This window comes from Rana temporaria, chromosome 5, assembly GCF_905171775.1.
Source record: "Rana temporaria chromosome 5, aRanTem1.1, whole genome shotgun sequence".
In the NCBI taxonomy this organism is placed as follows: Eukaryota; Metazoa; Chordata; class Amphibia; order Anura; family Ranidae; genus Rana; species Rana temporaria.
In genome coordinates, this window is record NC_053493.1 from 160,742,584 (window position 1) to 160,761,555 (window position 18,972).

At 40.0% G+C, this 18,972-nt stretch overlaps 1 protein-coding gene across 4 annotated transcripts in view; it reads right to left on the reverse strand.

Moving 5' to 3' along the window:
- Positions 1 to 18,972, reverse strand: part of IKZF1 (IKAROS family zinc finger 1) — a 164,437-nt gene that overhangs the window by 96,849 nt on the left and 48,616 nt on the right. For all 4 annotated transcript variants that reach the window (XM_040353316.1, XM_040353317.1, XM_040353315.1 and 1 more), the window contains exon 3: positions 15,076 to 15,198. In XM_040353316.1, coding sequence (XP_040209250.1) covers positions 15,076 to 15,198 — 123 coding nt within the window. The remainder of the gene's footprint in view (positions 1 to 15,075; positions 15,199 to 18,972) is intronic.

An 18,972-nucleotide genomic window follows, 5' to 3' on the forward strand; every position in this document is an offset into this window, starting at 1 on the left:
CCGGATTTCATTCCTTTGATAAGTATAAACATTGTATCTCTTTGCTTCTTTTGTCAATGTTCTCAGACTTGGCAGGTGCCCAAATAGGAGAGACTCAAGTCGCTCCGACGGGGAGACTTCAGGCAACTTGCATTGACCTCTATTAACAAAGTCATTTGCAAGTATCGGCCTATTTGCAGCACAATCGGCTGATGCCGATTAAGTAAAAAAATGCCACAAATCGGCTGATATATCGGCCGACCTCTACTCACTACTTTACAGGGAGTGCAGAATTATTAGGCAAATGAGTATTTTGACCACATCATCCTCTTTATGCATGTTGTCTTACTCCAAGCTGTATAGGCTCGAAAGCCCACTACCAATTAAGCATATTAGGTGATGTGCATCTCTGTAATGAGAAGGTGTGTGGTCTAATGACATCAACACCCTATATCAGGTGTGCATAATTATTAGGCAACTTCCTTTCCTTTGGCAAAATGGGTCAAAAGAAGGACTTGACAGGCTCAGAAAAGTCAAAAATAGTGAGATATCTTGCAGAGGGATGCAGCACTCTTAAAATTGCAAAGCTTCTGAAGCGTGATCATCGAACAATCAAGCATTTCATTCAAAATAGTCAACAGGGTCGCAAGAAGCGTGTGGAAAAACCAAGGCGCAAAATAACTGCCCATGAACTGAGAAAAGTCAAGCGTGCAGTTGCCAAGATGCCACTTGCCACCAGTTTGGCCATATTTCAGAGCTGCAACATCACTGGAGTGCCCAAAAGCACAAGGTGTGCAATACTCAGAGACATGGCCAAGGTAAGAAAGGCTGAAAGACGACCACCACTGAACAAGACACACAAGCTGAAACATTAAGACTGGGCCAAGAAATATCTCAAGACTGATTTTTCTAAGGTTTTATGGACTGATGAAATGAGAGCGAGTCTTGATGGGCCAGATGGATGGGCCCGTGGCTGGATTGGTAAAGGGCAGAGAGCTCCAGTCCGACTCAGACGCCAGCAAGGTGGAGGTGGAGTACTGGTTTGGGCTGGTATCATCAAAGATGAGCTTGTGGGGCCTTTTCGGGTTGAGGATGGAGTCAAGCTCAACTCCCAGTCCTACTGCCAGTTTCTGGAAGACACCTTCTTCAAGCAGTGGTACAGGAAGTAGTCTGCATCCTTCAAGAAAAACATGATTTTCATGCAGGACAATGCTCCATCACACGCGTCCAAGTACTCCACAGCGTGGCTGGCAAGAAAGGGTATAAAAGAAGAAAAACGAATGACATGGCCTCCTTGTTCACCTGATCTGAACCCCATTGAGAACCTGTGGTCCATCATCAAATGTGAGATTTACGAGGAGGGAAAACAGTACACCTCTCTGAACAGTGTCTGTGAGGCTGCGGTTGCTGCTACACGCAATGTTGATGGTGAACAGATCAAAACACTGACAGAATCCATGGATGGCAGGCTTTTGAGTGTCCTTGCAAAGAAAGGTGGCTATATTGGTCACTGATTTGTTTTTGTTTTGTTTTTGAATGTCAGAAATGTATATTTGTGAATGTTGAGATGTTATATTGGTTTCACTGGTAAAAATAAATAATTGAAACGGGTATATATTTTGTTTTTGTTAAGTTGCCTAATAATTATGCACAATAATAGTCACCTGCACACACAGATATCCCCCTAAAATAGCTAAAACTAAAAACAAACTAAAAACTACTTCCAAAAATATTCAGCTTTGATATTAATGAGTTTTTTGGGTTCATTGAGAACATGGTTGTTGTTCAATAATAAAATTAATCCTCAAAAATACAACTTGCCTAATAATTCTGCACTCCCTGTACATTGTAGCAAAGTGTAATTTCTTCAGTGTCATGTGAAAAAATATAATAAAATAGTTACAAAAATGGGAGGGGTGTACACACTTTTGTGAGATACTGTAAATAAAGAGTAAAACAAATTAAGTTAAAAATGTTGTACTATGATATATATTTTTTTTTAACAAGAAAATTGTACTATGATATATTTTACTTTGGTTGTTTGTATCAATGTTTAAAAGTTAAAGAAATGTGAAATTCCTGTGTGTACATCTTTATCTGTATGTACATTTGTTGGCAAGGCAAGGAATTCAGGATTGCATCTACTATAAATGTAAGTGCAGTTACACCATTAATTGTGCTTCTCACATGACATGCACGGTTCATCAAAAGCAGGTTTCTTACTGTCTAAGCCGTCCAGTGGCCATTTTATACCCTACAAGGGATGTTTTTTTTAATTTTTTATTCCATTCATCCATAAGGCACTGGACTCTATAGATGATTGCTGGTTCCCCTTTTCTGTCTGATAGGGTTCTGGGGAATTTTATTTTATGCACATTTTCTACACTGTTCCTCCCACACACATCCTTTTGCTATACTAAAGTATATTTAAACTTTATTATTTGAAATTGACATTTTCTCCAGTTGCTTTTCCATAGAAATATTTGTCTGTTGTAGCATCTTTAAAGCTGCGCTGCATCGGGACTGGAGGAAAGAGGCGTGTGTATGCCTTATGTACGCAGCTACTTACTAAGAAACTAAAAACAAGCCCAGAAACATTTGCCAATTACATACTGTAAATTATTATATAATTATATACAGAAATGCATTTGCTGTGACTCAGTTCTACTGCATGTCTTCAATGCTTCAAATTTATCATAAACTGTAAGACTTTTTTCCAAATGATGCATTTCTTCTGAGTGTACTACTTCTATGTCAGTGGCAGATAGATTACGCTAGATAAACCTCCAGTTAAAAAGTTTATCAGCATAGAAGAGATGGACCCAGGGAGATAATGATGACTTCCCCTAAGAGTAGATTTGATCAGAAGGCACTACTGCATCAGTCCCGAAAACTCACATACCTCAACTTCCAGTGAAAAAAACAAATTTTTTTTCATTGGAACTCTATTTTTATAATTAGCACATAAAAAAAATAAAAAAAAAATCATACAAATATAGTAATTTTGTCTGAGATGAGACAAAATCAACTTTTTGTGTTCAACTTGTTTTTAAAACGTTTACACTAGCAGACATTGGGGGTGATTTACTAAAGGCAAATAGGCTGTTTCTTTTGCAAGGGAATTTTACCCAGAGTTTAGTAAATGAGCTGAAGTGCTGCTCACTTCGACTATCCAATCACGTGCAAGCAAGAATGCTTTTTTATTTTCCTTGCTCACGATTGGATATTCTTTGCAGTGGAACTCCTCCACATTTACTAAGCTTTGTGGCAAAGTGAAGGCTTGTTTGTTAGTAAATCAACCCTATTGCATGCACCTACTGGTCTCTCAATAATGTCATGGCAGTTGTACAAGTACTGTTTGGTTAAGTTAGCAGCTGGGGACTCTACCAACACAATTTAGAATTTCTACAACATTTTTATCAAATAAGAAAAATAATACTATGACTAATAATGTGCTACTTGAAATTGTTAAGCTGACTAATGTAAACCTGTTTTTAATGCAAGCAATACAAAGTACTAAAATAACCATTCCCTAAAACCCAAATCCAGTATCTGAAAGCGTTATTCTAATTAACAGCAAAAGTGTATCTACAGCCAAAATGGTTATGTAGTCTTGGATGGGCTAAAACCCCTGTCAGGTTTTTTTGCTGCCCATGCCCTATTAAAGATATTTACCTTCTCTATTTGTCCTGGTGACCACAGGACTGAAAGTTATGGAAAAATCAAAAATTTGGAGTTGTCACTAGAACAGGAATAGAGGGGGTCAATGACCTGTCTCACTGACAACAAAGAGGGTGTTTGCATTGCCCTCACTTCCTGTTTTGTGCAGAAGACAGGAAATTAAAGCACAGCTCTCAATAGGACACAAATGGCAAAAATACTTGACAGTTTTAGCCATTACCTACCCTATTCAAAAGTAATAACAAAAAATGTTTTAGTCTTTAGTTATACTTTATGGAACCAATTACAGTATTCATGTTTGATGTTGTACTACAGCTGGGGAGGGCAGAAGATGCAAGTCGACTTCCCCGATATGGCAGTAGACATTACTTTGTATATAATCTGCTAGTAACACTTAGAACTTCTGTCAAGTTTTGTCAGGGAATCTATTATAATTCAATATTTGCAGCTTACGGTGACAGGCAGTTTCATTGACTGAAGCCTCGTACACACGCTCAGTTTTCTCGGCAAGAACCAGCAAGAAAACTGCTTGTAGAGCTTTCTTGCCGAGTAAACCGAGCGTGTGTACGAGGCTTCTTGCCCGTGTGTACAAGGCCTAACAGGATGATGCAGGAAGAGGGTAAAACCAAAGCACCACCTTCCTATCTGGCATTTTCACAATAGACTGGACTTAGTTTTGAGGCTCTTGAGGTGTCCTACCAGCTATCCCACAGTACATGCAGCCTGTAAGTGCCTGCATGTCTCTTATACTTTCACTTTGTAGATTTTGCATTGATAACAGGTATTTAATGTGGTTTTGTACATTTTTACTTGATTTAGTATGCTCAGGAATATAAAATAATGTATATAATATATATATATCTATATGTGAATAATAAAGCGGCTGTAAAGGCTGATGTTTTTTTTTTTTTTTACTTTAATTCATTTTATTCATTAAGGTAAAAAACCTTCTGTGCCAGAGGATCCCCCCAGCACCCCCTTATACATACCTGAGCCCAATCTCGATCCAGCAATGAGCACGAGAGCAGTGTCTCTCTCCCTTCTCACTGTTCAGATTGATAGCAGTGGGAGCCAATGGCTTCCGCTGCTGTCAATCAAATTATGTGATAAGCTGCCCTGTCTGTGTCAATATTCACTTTCTATGGGGGCACTCACTCAAAAGGTGGACCCAGGAGCACTGGCGGGGGACCCGTGGGAAGGAGGATTGGGACTGCTCTGTTGGATAATATTTGAAAAAAACTAAACTTAGCATTTACATACGGTAATTTGCACACCCCCGTATAGTTATCACAAAACATAATCATAATCTGCTGATCATATCACATTAGTGTGAACTTTATGTAAAAAAGAGGAATAGTATTACCATTTAGACGCTACACTGTGATGCATGCAAGGTTTGCACAAATTGTAAGCATAACCATTAACCCTTTTACAACCGCCCAACACATACAGTATGTATGGCGGGAAAGGGGTGGGCCAAACGCCCACACACCGCACATATGTGTCACTGGATGGGCTTTGTTCATGTGCTGGGAGCGTGCTCACTGCATGCTCTCAGCGCAAGGACTGAGCTTTTGCACACAACTCTGAGACTGGGCTACAGATCGGTAGCTGGTGGGACCAGCTTCCGATCATATGACCATTGTGACAGTGGTCATATGATTAATGATCTTTCCTTCAACTTATTTAACTTATTTAACCTGGCGGCATTCCCGAGTCTGGCTGGGGTGGGGGGAATTATTCATACAAAAAACGGTAATCCCGAGCCAGACTTGGGATCGCATTGTAGGATACAGGGGAAGTTACTTACCTTGTCCCTGGATCCTGCGATGTGTCCATGCTGTGTGTGCGAGCTGTCATCTCGCTCGATTCATACTGGTGACTGTCGAGTGCTGAGCTCCGTTCCCTGCGAGCGGCGCAACGCACGGGGGCGGAGTTTAGCGCCAAATTCAAAAAATGAAAAACGTAGTATAGATACAGTGTACTGTAATCTTACAGATTACAGTACTGTATCAAATATTTACACATCCCCTTTGTCCCTAGTGGTCTGTCCAGTGTCCTGCATGCAGTTATATTATAAATACTTTTCTTTCTGCCTGCAAACTGGAAATTGTCTATAGCAACCAAAAAGTTTCCGTTTACATCAAAAGTGGTTATAGACCAGCTAGAAAACAGCAATAATAAATTAGAATCACCTGCAGAATTGAGCGATAGTGATTTGTGTGGAAATTCGTCATCAAACACCGAAAGTAATGACAGCGACAATTCTGCAACATACCCGGGATGTCTACTAGACTCTTGTTTGGACAGATTTAGGTTAATAGAGTTAGAGTTATTTCTAGAAATTACAGGCCTACAATATAAAACGCCAAATTTACATGCAAAATAATGATACCGCTTTCAGAACCTAAAATCTGAAAGAATCATACCACCAGGGAGGTTAAACATGCGACTTTTTTATGAATAAGGTTTTCATTTTTGCACTCCTGGATAGGAAAAACTGAATTACAGTAAAGAATAATGTATGTGTGGTTTTGATATGTTGTCAGCATATAAAATGTTGATTTATGTTGATAATTCCACTGTAAGTATGTTTTGACAGTGAATATACGCTGTGTTGTAGTTTCCAGAAGAGAAAACACATTAGCTTCTCACTTGGCTTTGTAATACAAAATGTCTAAAATTGCGTTCTTTAACAGAGAGTCTGATATTGCTTAATGCATTTATAAAAAAAACAAAAAAAAACACATCTATTCTACAGAAGAAAAAATAAGAAATAAAGATGCTCGATTCTGGATTTAGAAAGCATTCTTCCAGTTGAGAGGTGAATCATAAAGCCGGCATAATTTAGAGGCACTGATTCCTCAATGTCTCATCGCAGGAAAGCTGACCTACCAGGAACACGTAATGAAAAACAAACCAGGAAGAAAAAAACTAGGACATGGAAAACCTTGTTGACTGCACAAGACAATGTGATCAGACGTATGGTGAAGCGAAGAGCAGAACACTAGCAAATTTCATGCTCGAGAAGATAACAAACCACTATAAATACAACTGCTATTTTAATGCAAAATGCAATGGTTCTCTTTCGGAGTTGAAAGACGTGTAAATGCAGAATCCTAGAGACACTTTATTACCTCTGTAAACTCTTGAACCACATTATTGTAGAGGTAAAACAAATGATGTTTATAAAAGGTTCCAGCATATACAGTGTTTCTCCAAAAATAAGACCTACCCTGAAAATAAGACCCACTGTGATTTTTGGGGAGGACTGCACTGCAAATAAAGCCCTAGTTGAAAGTGCTTGAAAAATGATAGAGTGCACTCTATCACAGTAGTATATACTGTAAACTGTGTATGTTTCTGTAATATAATTGTGCCGAATACCTTTGGTATATCGCCGCTCAGCTGACCACCCGCTGCTCTCCTCCTCTTCTCCCAGCTGTCAGCGGGGGATCTCAGCCACCCCTCTGCAGTGCTCGGAGCAGGGGAAGAGAGCTCCGATCGGTCACGGAAGTGCCTAGCGCTGCTATAAGAAGGTATTTGACACAATTATATTACAGAAACATACACAGTTTACATTATATAATACTGTAATAGAGTGGTTTCTAGCATTTAACAAGCACTTTTACTCGGTTTCACTGGGGATTCCTGGCAGACAGGGAAGGGGAGAGGGAGAGAAGACAGCACATGAGATGACAAGACCTACCCCAAAAATACGCCCTATTTTGTCTTTTGTTGCCATAATGAATATAAGACCCAGGCTTTTTTTTGGGGGGGGGGGGGGGCACGGTAGCATAGCAAGCTTTGTGTGAATCTTAGGGCTGTATTTGTCATTTCATATTCTGTGCTAACTACTTTTGTGAATTAATTGGAGCAGTATCACACTGATACCCCTATAGATTTCTCTAAGGAGGGGCTGCAAAATATACATTTTGTAATCAGACTGGACTGGCTCTTCTACAACATCTCCTGCCTGCTGTAGTCAATCAGCCTCCCTGAGTATAAGGAAATTGTCAGGAACGTTTTGATGTACTGTTTTTAGAAGTATAGCACCTTTTTAAAGGGTGCCTTTGACCATTTCTTGAATGTAAACCCCTTTTAAACTAAATGCTGCTAAAAAATGTCAACATTTTTAGAACGCCATGGGAAAGCCAATGGAAAATGCTAAAGGTTCAAATTGCACCAAGCTGCATAAACTTGTCACAATACTTTTTTCTCGAATCTAATGTGGAACAAATGGATCACATGAAAGTTTAGGACTGATGTGAGGTGCAGGTGTCAGATGAGTCAATCTATGATTTCAGTTGAGATCATGTGGCATAGCAAACTGATATGGAAGAATACATCTTTAGACTAAGACTATGAAAAAGTCATGCTCCACCGCTTCAACAATATGCACTCAGCTATAGGAAACAAATGCAGAGCCTCAGACTTGCATAACATAAGGAAAATTATAATTATATAAAGTGTATCGGTTCACAGGTTTTCCATTTTTGTGTCATTCACAAAAAGCTTGCTACCGCACTATATGAAGGTGCCATATTATAACTACAAGGCACTAGCTAAACCCACACCAGTATTAATCAGAATATACTTTTTACCCCATGATAATTTTTGCCTGTATAAAAAACTACCTAAATTAGGTTTCATATCCATATATATTTATGTACAAAGGCCATGGAAAGCGTGCCATGCATTCATATTTTACCTGTAGCAACCCCTAGTGTGGCTAGAGTGCTAAGTGATATAGTTTTGTTAGGTTAGGTGAACTATGAGGCTTGGCTGGCAGCCAAGGCTGTGTGTTTTTCTGGGTCAGGATTTGGGTAGGCTGGATGACTCAGCAGCAGCTTCTCTGGTGACTCCTCCCTGCTTGCTGGAAACTTGGACAAGTTTCCAGAAGAAGTTGGGAGGGGTCTGGGAGGAGCTGTCTGGAGTGTTCTGAGGGCCCTGACCAATCCCCAACATAAGGGTTGGCAGGGGACAGGCCTCTCAAATACTCAGGGAGAGACCAGCTGGGGAGTGTGGAGTTCAGATGGAATATGGCGATGGAGTGTTAGGCTGTCAGAGGCCTTTAAGAGTAGCCCCCTTGTCTGGGGGGGGGGGGGGGGGGTGAACTCAGGCCTGGGCTCGGGTGCGGAAGGGCCCTTTTTCATGACACGCAGGGGGATTCTGACCATGAGGCATGGGAGCAAGGAGAGGGCAGCAGGAGAACACTGCTGGGCAAATCTCCAGGGAGGAAGACAGCCAAGGCATGAGGGCTGGTGAGTGTTACAGTTAGAGGACCGAGAGGCATGCCTGAAAGGACTGAGTGCAAGCAGTCTGGGAGGACTGTGGAGAAGTAGCAAGGAGAGCTAATGAAAGGGGCAGCTGCAGCCAGGTGGGCTGGCAGTGCCTGAAGAGGTGGTACTGGGAGCAGTAGCCACAGGAAAGAACAGCTAGCACCAAAGACCTCTATTTTTGCTGCACTACTAAAGGGTCCTAGTCTGCAAAGGGCATTTGCTTGGATCAAACTGAGATTTTGTTGGATCAGTCAGTGCTAGCTGGTCCTGGGAGTTGTAGAGTTACAAGCAAGTCTGTGCTGGAGGTAGAAGAGAAGTGTGTATATACTGTATGTATATAGCGGAGTCCCTGAAGAGTTCTTACTGATCAAGTGGGTATCCTATAACATCCCTTCCCCATCCAAGTTAATTTCCCCTAAAAAAACAAAAACAAAGCTGCAAGGACTGTTTCTTGTCTCCAGAGAGAGTAAAAAATTCATGTGCCTGGCTCTACAGGGTGGGAAATATTCACCATATTCCATATGGAATATTTACCATATTCACTAGCGGCTTCTGCGGGTGTATCGCTACATACCAATCAGACGTTTACATTAATTTCGTAACCTGTACATTTCACAACTAGCTATATCCTGTCCTCCATAACATCATAAAAGAAAGCTGTGATATATTCACAGCACAAAGCAATCAGAGCACCTGTAGTCAGTTAAAACAGCAAATATATATATACTGTATATATATATATATATATAACGTTTTGCAAGACAAGCAAAATGTTTTAATACATTTTGCCTTGATATACAAGCAATGTCTTAATATAAGAGTAACGTCATGTCACAACTGAGTATAAAAAAGAAGAGCGGAGCCTCTAAGTGTAGCAATATGGTTACATTTAATCAAGGTACAACATTTAGCAACTTATTGCTACACTTAGAGGTGCCTCTCTTCTTTTATACCCTGTAAAAAAATGCTTTGATATGCAAGTGCTTTGGACTACAAGCATGTTTCTGGAACGAATTATGCTCGCAAACCAAGGTTTTACTGTACCTAAAAGAGGTTTGCTTATCTTTTACATTAAACTATTAATTAAGCTATACTTACTGCTATGTGCAATGGGCATGTGGGAGTGCACCCAAGTCGCGGTGTGCATTTATAGACATACACAGCGAGGCTTGGCCACACCCACCGCTCCCTCCTCACAGGATTTGACTGACAGCTATGGCTCTCGCTGCTCCCAGAGACTCCCATGAATGCAGGAAAAGAGGGACAAAGACGGCGCTGGATTGAGACAGGACTCAGGTAAGTGTTTAGGGATGGTTGGGGGCACAGGTATTGGCTTTAGAACCACTTTAAGAAGAAAAAAAATTACAGCACCTTTGTTCATATCTAATGTTAACCAATACTGTCAATTTAATCAATAGTTTTTGCCCACCACCTTTAATATGGAGATGGAAGGGGATTAACAATGCCACAGTATCATGTACCAGCTCAGAGTACCACATTATTATATATCAGCTCAGAATGCCCAAATAATTATATATAGATTACAATGACCATATTATCATATGAAAGCACAGTGACACCTTATTACATATCAACTCACTGTATCACATTATTAAATACAGTTACAGATCAGTGTTACTTTGTTATATACTGGTCTACAGCATACAATTATTATATATCATCTCAGTGCATCAAAAGTCTTTTGGATTATTTTCCTGCCTTCTGCTTCACCTCCTGAAGGACATTCTCATAAAGTTGTCCAGTGCGAACCCTGAATATTCATGTGCCCACAGGTTGTGAATACTGAAGCTTTTTCTTCTACAGTTACCCTTGGCTGCCTGCTAACTTCTAGTGGTGTCACCTCCTTCCTTAAGTAGAAGCTATAAGAATCCTCAAACACTAAAAGCTGCCCTCCAAAGAAATTGAAAACCCACTTTGTCACATCATAGCTGATCAACAGCAACCCTAAGCTTGGTGCAACAGGGGTAAAAATCCGAGGCATTGGCCTTGAGGCGATTTAGTTTGCGTTTGTAGCGCTATACAAGTTACTCATTCATTCATTCATCTGTGCCTACAGGTAAATCCAGCCCTGAATGAAGATTTGCATTGGTATTGAGAGACACTGTCACTGTGACCATTCTGGTGCTTTGTCGAGGACATTCCATCATCCTAGATATACCCACCTTGTCAGCGCTCCCTCGCCTAGGCCTTTGTCACATGACTGAGGAAATAATGTCACCACCATTTTCATTATACCGGCCAATACTAGGGATTTGATTTGAGTACTGGCTGTCCTAGATACCAGTGCAACTAAAGAGCACTGGAAAAGTAAGTATCTGGGGTTCGTTGGTGTGGCTTGAACAGAGACACTATCATGTTTCCCTAAAGACAAAGTCTCTTTAAAGTGGATGTAAACCCAAAATGTATTTTATTTTTATTTTTTGCTGTCACAATGTAGAGTATAAGATTTCCTATCATCTGTGCCCAGTCTTGCCACAAAGAGTTAATCCAGCTCTGAGCAATCCTATTTCTTTTTTCAGTGAGATAAACGGACAAACAGGAGAAAACTTTTGTCGTTCTTCCCCCTTGCTGTGAATGACAGGTTATTTACATATCTCATGCACTAGCCTGAGACAGGCATTATATTTTAATTCCCACCCCACTCCTTTTCTGAAGTCATGTGGTTACTTTTCTGGATTATGACTGTATGTTAGTGATCATGGCAGAATTTAGTGTAAGGAATACACAGGAGAAAATGCATGTTGACACGGGGAGTGTAGAGGTGGGCGGGGAGTCTACTGACATCACGACTCCACCCACCGAGCTCCAGACAACAGACCCGCTCACAGAATCTGCAGTTTTTCAGTTCTTATAACAGACAGAGGGGAGACATTTTACATGTAAGGATACATGCAGGAGGTATGTATATCCTTATAGATCAGCACTATGGCACTATAGTAGTTTAGAAAGGATGAGATTGGGTTTACATCCACTTTAAGCTAATAATAAATATTGATATACAACAAAAATATATTGGATTTTTTATATTTAAGGTGGAATATCATAACAATTTGAAAAGGTACACAGACATCATTCAAAAAATGACAATGATGTGGAATATCGGGGACGTAGAGGATGAGGATTGGGATGAAATACTGGATGCTTGTAAACAGGTGTCTCCCAAAGCATCAAAAAAAAAAAAAAAGAAAAGAAAAAAAAAATCGTCTTACATATCTTTAAATACATTTTCTACATACCTGACCCCAGTACACATTACAAGATATCGCCCCCCTCATTCCCCTACATGTCCCACATGTTCTAACCACCGGGGGAACTTTTTCTACATACTGTGGGACTGTCCGGCTATACACGTCTACTGATAAGATGGGCTCACCTCTGACAGTCGACCCCAGGTTGTGCCTAGCAGGAACAAATATTGTCTCTGGACAGCCGCACTCTGAACAAATTGTAGTCTTTTATTAAATGAAGGACAGCACTATAAGTGCTGAAGGACAACACTACAAGTCACAGCAAAGTAAAATAAAACCCAACTGCTGACGCGTTTCGCACTGAAACTAGTGCTTAGTCTTAGCTATGACTAAGCACTAGTGTGAAACGCGTCAGCAGTTGGGTTTTATTTTACTTTGCTGTGACTTGTAGTGCTGTCCTTCATTTAAAAAAGGCTACAATTTGTTCAGAGTGCGGCTGTCCAGAGACACTTTTTGTTCCTGCTTTGCTAAGTGCATTGCCTGCACCTGAGTTGTCTGCAGCGGTGGTTGTTCGTTTGGGTTCCCACCTGGAGCGACTACTCCCCTTTCCCCAGGTTGTGCCTGTTAGGTTTCTTCTCTAACCCAGAAGATGAAAGTTTGAGACACCTTTTCATGGTTAGGAAGCTTATTGTAAGCCAATGAATGTAGGCACTCCTTCCCACGCTTTATGCCTGGTGATATGAAGTCAATTCTTCATTACCTTACAAAAAACGTATCTATGTAACCAAGTCAAATAAATGCTGGGACCGTTGGTTGGCTGTCCCAGATACCTGCCTATAATCATGTGCTGATACCAAATGCTTCATGTAGGTGTAATTATGCCTTGTAGTGTGGCCTCTGATGTTCTTTCATTGCCTATATCGTGTAGTTTGTTTTTTTTCACATGGTAATTTTGCAGAACAGACTTGGACTGATGTCTATGCATAATTATACTTATTCATATTGTACATATCTACCAGGGTTGTGAGATTTGTTATCTTCTCAATAAAACACATTTAAAAGTCAAAAAAATTACAATGACCCGAATAATACCATTCTTCAGTAAAAAGAATGCTTATACTGATGTCTGTGTGCCTTTTGGATGTTTTTCTTCTCTCCGCAATGGAGCCAGGCAGAGCAGTGAAAACTGACACAGGTAAGAATCCCATCCTATACTATCTGTATACTATCTGATAATAAATACCGGTACAATGTTGGCTTTCTTTTTAAAGGCTTTCTACATTTTTAAAGCAGTATTAAACACACCATCAGGGGTGCGTACAAGGATCAGCTTTTATTTGTTCATGTAAAACCCGTATCCCAAAAGAAAAAAGAAAAGAAAAAAACAGTTGCTGTAACTGCAGTGTGAGCTGGAGTTTGGCTTTAATTTAACACCCCTCCCCCCCAGACTGACAATGCTGCTGTCCAAAGGTGTTCCTGTGCTCCTTTATCCAGAGTGGGGACACTTTAATACATGTGTGTTATTGGCCAAAAATCTGTTTTGGGTTTAATACCGCTTTAAAGGATAACTAAAGTTTCAGTTAAAAACCAAAAAAAACAAAAACAAACATGTCATACTTACCTCCTCTGTGCAGGAGTGGCCTTCCTCTTCTGGGGTCCTCCCGCAGCACTCCTGGCTCCTCCTCTTCTTAAGTGCCCCATCGGAGAAGCGCTCTCCCTCGGGGGCAATCATACAGGCATTCTCCTGTGTCCTGCTGCTGCGTCCATTGACACAGACAGCAGGACTCGGCTCCGCCCTCCAATGGCCAATGGCTGCGCTGCTATAAATCTATCCAATCAGGACTCGAGACACCATCTGGAGCAGGTGTGCTCGTCCCCAGCACAGTAACAATCGGACTCAGGTAAGTAAAAGGGTGGCTGTTGCATCACAGGAGGTTTTTCTTGTGAGTGTTTACAACCCCTTTAAGATATCAAACTTTTAACATTCATATCTATCAAATAAAATGACTGGTTTGGGGCCCACATATTGTTAGATATGCACCTTAATGATCTGAGATCTCAAGACAAAGGCTCTAACATATAGCCCATGCACAAACTAATAATGCCATTCTGCACCAAATTCAGACTTAAATTTGATGACTACAGAAAATTGATGCTGCATGTAACAATGTTTAAAAGGACAACTAAGGGAGAAAGGGAGGTTTCAGCTGTACCTTAGTTTTAGGCCTCGTACACACGACCGAGGAACTCGTTGTAAATGAAACATCATTTAGCCCGACGAGTTCCTTGTTAGGCTTGTCGAGAATCTTGACAAGCTTTTTTTTGCATACACACTGTCAAGACAAAATCTCGTTGTTTTCAAACGCGGTGACGTACAACACGTACGACGGCGCTATAAAGGGGAAGTTTGATTCCACTGGCACCACTCTTGGGGCTTCTTTTGATAATCTCATGTTACTGCGTGTTAAGTAAAAGTTTGGTAAGAGACAATTCGCGCTTTTCAGTCTGTTACAGCGTCACGAATGTGCTATCTCCATTACGAACGCTACTTTTACCGAAGGTGCGCTCCCGTCTTATACTTTATTCTGAGCATGTGCGGGTTTCTAAGCATACACACAAACGTGTTTCTCGTCGTAAACCAGCCCGACGAGAAACACAATGAGGAAATTGAGACTCAAGATGAGGAAAAGGAAAACTTGTTCTCTTTTTTGCTCGTCGAGATCCAGGACAGTTTTCTCGATGAAAAACATACACACGACCGTTTTCCTCTGTAAAAAAGTTCTGCCACCAAGTTTCTTGATGGATTCTGTCGAGGAAAATGGTTGTGTGTACGAAGCCTTACACCTGGCAACTGGTTTCATAGCAACCACTATTGTCCCTACTTGAGTTTCCTAATAATACTGAATTAAGATAATGACTCTTACCAAATAATTTCTCATTCTTCGCATTTTGTTGTGACACTGCATTGGTGGAGAGATCTTCAGGCATAGGCATGGGTTCATCATTGTCATCCAAGCTGTCACTCAAGGTAGGACTTGGGGGGTTTCCTATCAAGCAAGAGGTTAAATTTAAAATTGTCAAAATGTATTGTTCATTTGATAACCTGGAAAATTGATGGTGGCATACATGTCTGTCATGGGAGTCAACATACAGAAAGACAAGACCTAAAAAGATGGGTAATGTCTTTCTGCCATTTTTAGAAAATAATAGTAAAACGACTTGATCTATATCAATGATACCATTCAGTTTACCTTTATAAGACATCTGCAGAAAATTTGAATGGTAATGAATACCAGGAATATACAATATTTGTTATTAACACTATGAACTGATCCCTGTGAACAAGTAGGCCTTCTTTAAGGGTGCTTTACAGGTTGAATTGGTTGTAAAGGCTGAAGGTTTTTACCGTAATGCATTCTCTGCATTAAAGTGGAGTTTCACCCAAAATATGAACTTTCTATTAACAGCTTGCCTTTAATGTAAAAACAATAAAATAGAAAATAAAAAAAATGATTTACTGACTTCTATCTGGCTGTTACTAGGCAGATTTCGTAATCTGCCTAGTTCCTGGTCCTAGGTGGCTCAACTTCCTGTCCTAAGACCCCATTGCCTCCTGGGAAATGATGACACTCATTTCCCAGGAGTCTCTGGGCATTACTGTGCCTAAAAATCGCCCAGCATGCACCTCTCCCTGAAAACCAGGAAGAAAAAGGAACTGGGCTTCACATGCCCACACATATGATGGATACGGCCAGAACATGAGCTGGAGGATATAAGGCGAGTGTTTGCAATGATTTCTGGAGCTATTAATATGTTTTAGGGACTATTTAATGTGATTAATTTTAGCTTGCAAAAAAAAAAAAAATAATAATGCCCGGAATCCCGCTTTAAGATAAATGCTTTAGGAACAAGCAGAGCAGTCTTGGGTGTAAGCCTGAATTAGTGCCCCCATAGCACATGGCTGGCTATGGTTGGCAGCTCCAGCAGGGGACCCAAGAAGAAGAGGATCGGAACAGGTAAGTATGACATAAGGGTTTGCAATCACTATAAGTGTTTTCATGCATTTATTAAGGAGAAAAACTGATATAGTTTAAAATAAAAAACAGCACATTGGCTTGATTTATAAGGCTGCAGCCACACACAAGAAGTGATAATTTATCACTCAAGCAACTTTTTTATATTTCATAATATTGCTTGTGAGGCCACTTTAACGTGCCTTCAGTGCTGTTTCAGATAGATGAAACAGGCCTTCTATATCTAAATAGACACAACACACATATATAAGATCATTTTGTGCTGGTAGTATCTTTCTATCTCAGTCTGTACAAATATCACTCTAGCTCAGTGTTTCTCAATTCCAGTCCTCGGGCCCCCCCAACAGGTCAGGTTTTCAGGATTTCCCTCAGATGAAAAGGCTGTGGTGATTACTAAGGCAGTGAAACTGATCAAATCACCTGTGCAAAATAATGGAAAACCTGACCTGTTGGGGGGGCCTGAGGACTGGAATTGAGAAACACTGCTCTAGCTGAACTCTAGGCATCTGAATGCACAGTTGAAATACACATATGTGAACTGTCTTGTCTCTCAATTTGCAATTCTTTATCATCAGCAGGGCCGCCATCAGGAATTATGGGGCCCCTTACACAGCTTCAGGCATGGGCCCCCTGGAGCAGAGAACCGGGGGGGGGGGTGCTGCCGCCATAAATTGAGAAGCGGGGGGGGGGGCTGCCGCGGATTGAGAAGCGGGGGGGGCCTTTACACAAAAACGAAGAAATAAAGAAAAAACTATATAAAAAAGGGGGGTAGCCATCCGGGGCCCTGGGGACCTCTGGGCCCTTTAATAAAAATAAGAAATATATATAAAAAAATATATATTTTTTTTTTAAAAAGGGGGTTGCCATCTGGGGCCCTGGGGACCTCTGGGCCCTTTAATAATATATATATATATATATATATATATATATATATATATAAATGTATGTGTGTGTGTGTGTATATATATATATATATATATATATATATAGATATACATATAAAGAAATTGCAAAAAAGGGGGGTTGCCATCCAGGACCTCTGGGCCCTTTAATAAAAATGAAAAAAAGAAACCTCTGGGCCCTTTAATAATAATAATAAAAAAAAAAAAAAAAAATATATATATATATATATATATATATATATATATATATATATATATATATATATAAAATTAAAAATAAACATTTATGAAAAAAAAGGGGGGTTGCCATCCAGGGCCCTGGGGACCTCGGGGCCCTTTAATAATAATAACAAAAAATATATATATATATATATATATATATATATATATATATATATATAAACAAAAATAAAAAAATAAACATTTATTAAAAAAAAGGGGGGGTTTGCCACACATGGGGCCCTGGGGACCTCTGAGCCCTTTAATAATATATATATATATATATATATATATATATATATATATATATAAATATATATAAAAATATATATAAAGACAAAATATATATAAAAAAAATATTTTTTTTTTATAAAAAAGGGGGGTTGCCATCCGGGGCCCTGGGGACCTCTGGGCCCTTTATTAATAATAATAATAATAATAATATTATATATATATGGGGACCTCCGGACCTCTAAAAAAAAAAATGGCTCTTTATTAAAAAATAAAATAAAAATATATATAAAAAATATTTTTTTTTATAAAAAATAAATAAAAAAAGGGAGGTTGCCATCCGGGGCCTCCGGGCCCCTGGGGACCTCCGGACCTCTAAAAAAAAAAAAATTGCCCTAAAAAAAAAAAAAAAAAAATTTTTTTTTTTTTTAAAGGGGGTTGCCATCCGGGCCCCTGGGGACCTCAGGGCCCCTTACAGGTGTAATGCCTGTACCCCCCTGATGGCGGCCCTGATCATCAGATTAGTGATTCACAAACCTCTACCCGAAAGCATAGCCAGACAGGTGACCTAATTTTAAACCCTTGGATTTATGTTATATGTCATAGTCAACAACCCCAAAAAAAAAAAAGTCAACAACCCAACCACAGCCTGATTGGACACTGAAGGGGAATCAACACATTTATGAGGACATCAATCTGCTCTGTGTTTTAGTCAGCAATCTCCTAATGTGATACTGACAGTAGTGCGCAAGGCAGTAAAAGTTGACTTGCTGACAGTTCTGCCCCTTCTTCACTACTAAGGCCGGCCATAGACAGAGAACATTTCTTTCCTGCGACCACAGTGTTGACAGGGCAATCCCTTCCACCAAGCCATTGTTTTCTCCCAGTGGAGAGGGCAGAGGAAGCCATTCCCACCAGGTAAATACAGTGATTATTGTTAGCCGATTTAACATCCGCTAGCGATAAACGCAAATCTGGCAGGCTGGTTGTACCCAAATTGATCGATCGATCAATCAACTTGGGCACATTCAGCCTGTCTATACATATTTGGAATCTCAGCCAGTTCCTGCTAAACTGGCCGAGATTTGAACCATCTAAGGCTGGCTTTAATCCTGCTGTACTGGGAAATACAGGATGCAAATATAAATACTATTTCTGATACTTTTATTAGTTGGAGTAAAATACAATTAAACCTTTTGAACGTTGTAACTTATTTCCAGAGTGTCATCACTTTGGAGCTTGCAGCTTTGCAATTTCCTGTTTTACCTCCATTCCTTTAGGCTGCTCACTATACTCTACTATATATAGTTATCGCCACAATGGGGTCATCCTTCCTGTGCCTGAACCCATTTTATAAACTTGCCAAAACACTTCTTTTTAACAAACTAGCTGCTATCGCTCTAAGTTACTGGGCCACCTGTGCAGGTCCTTACAT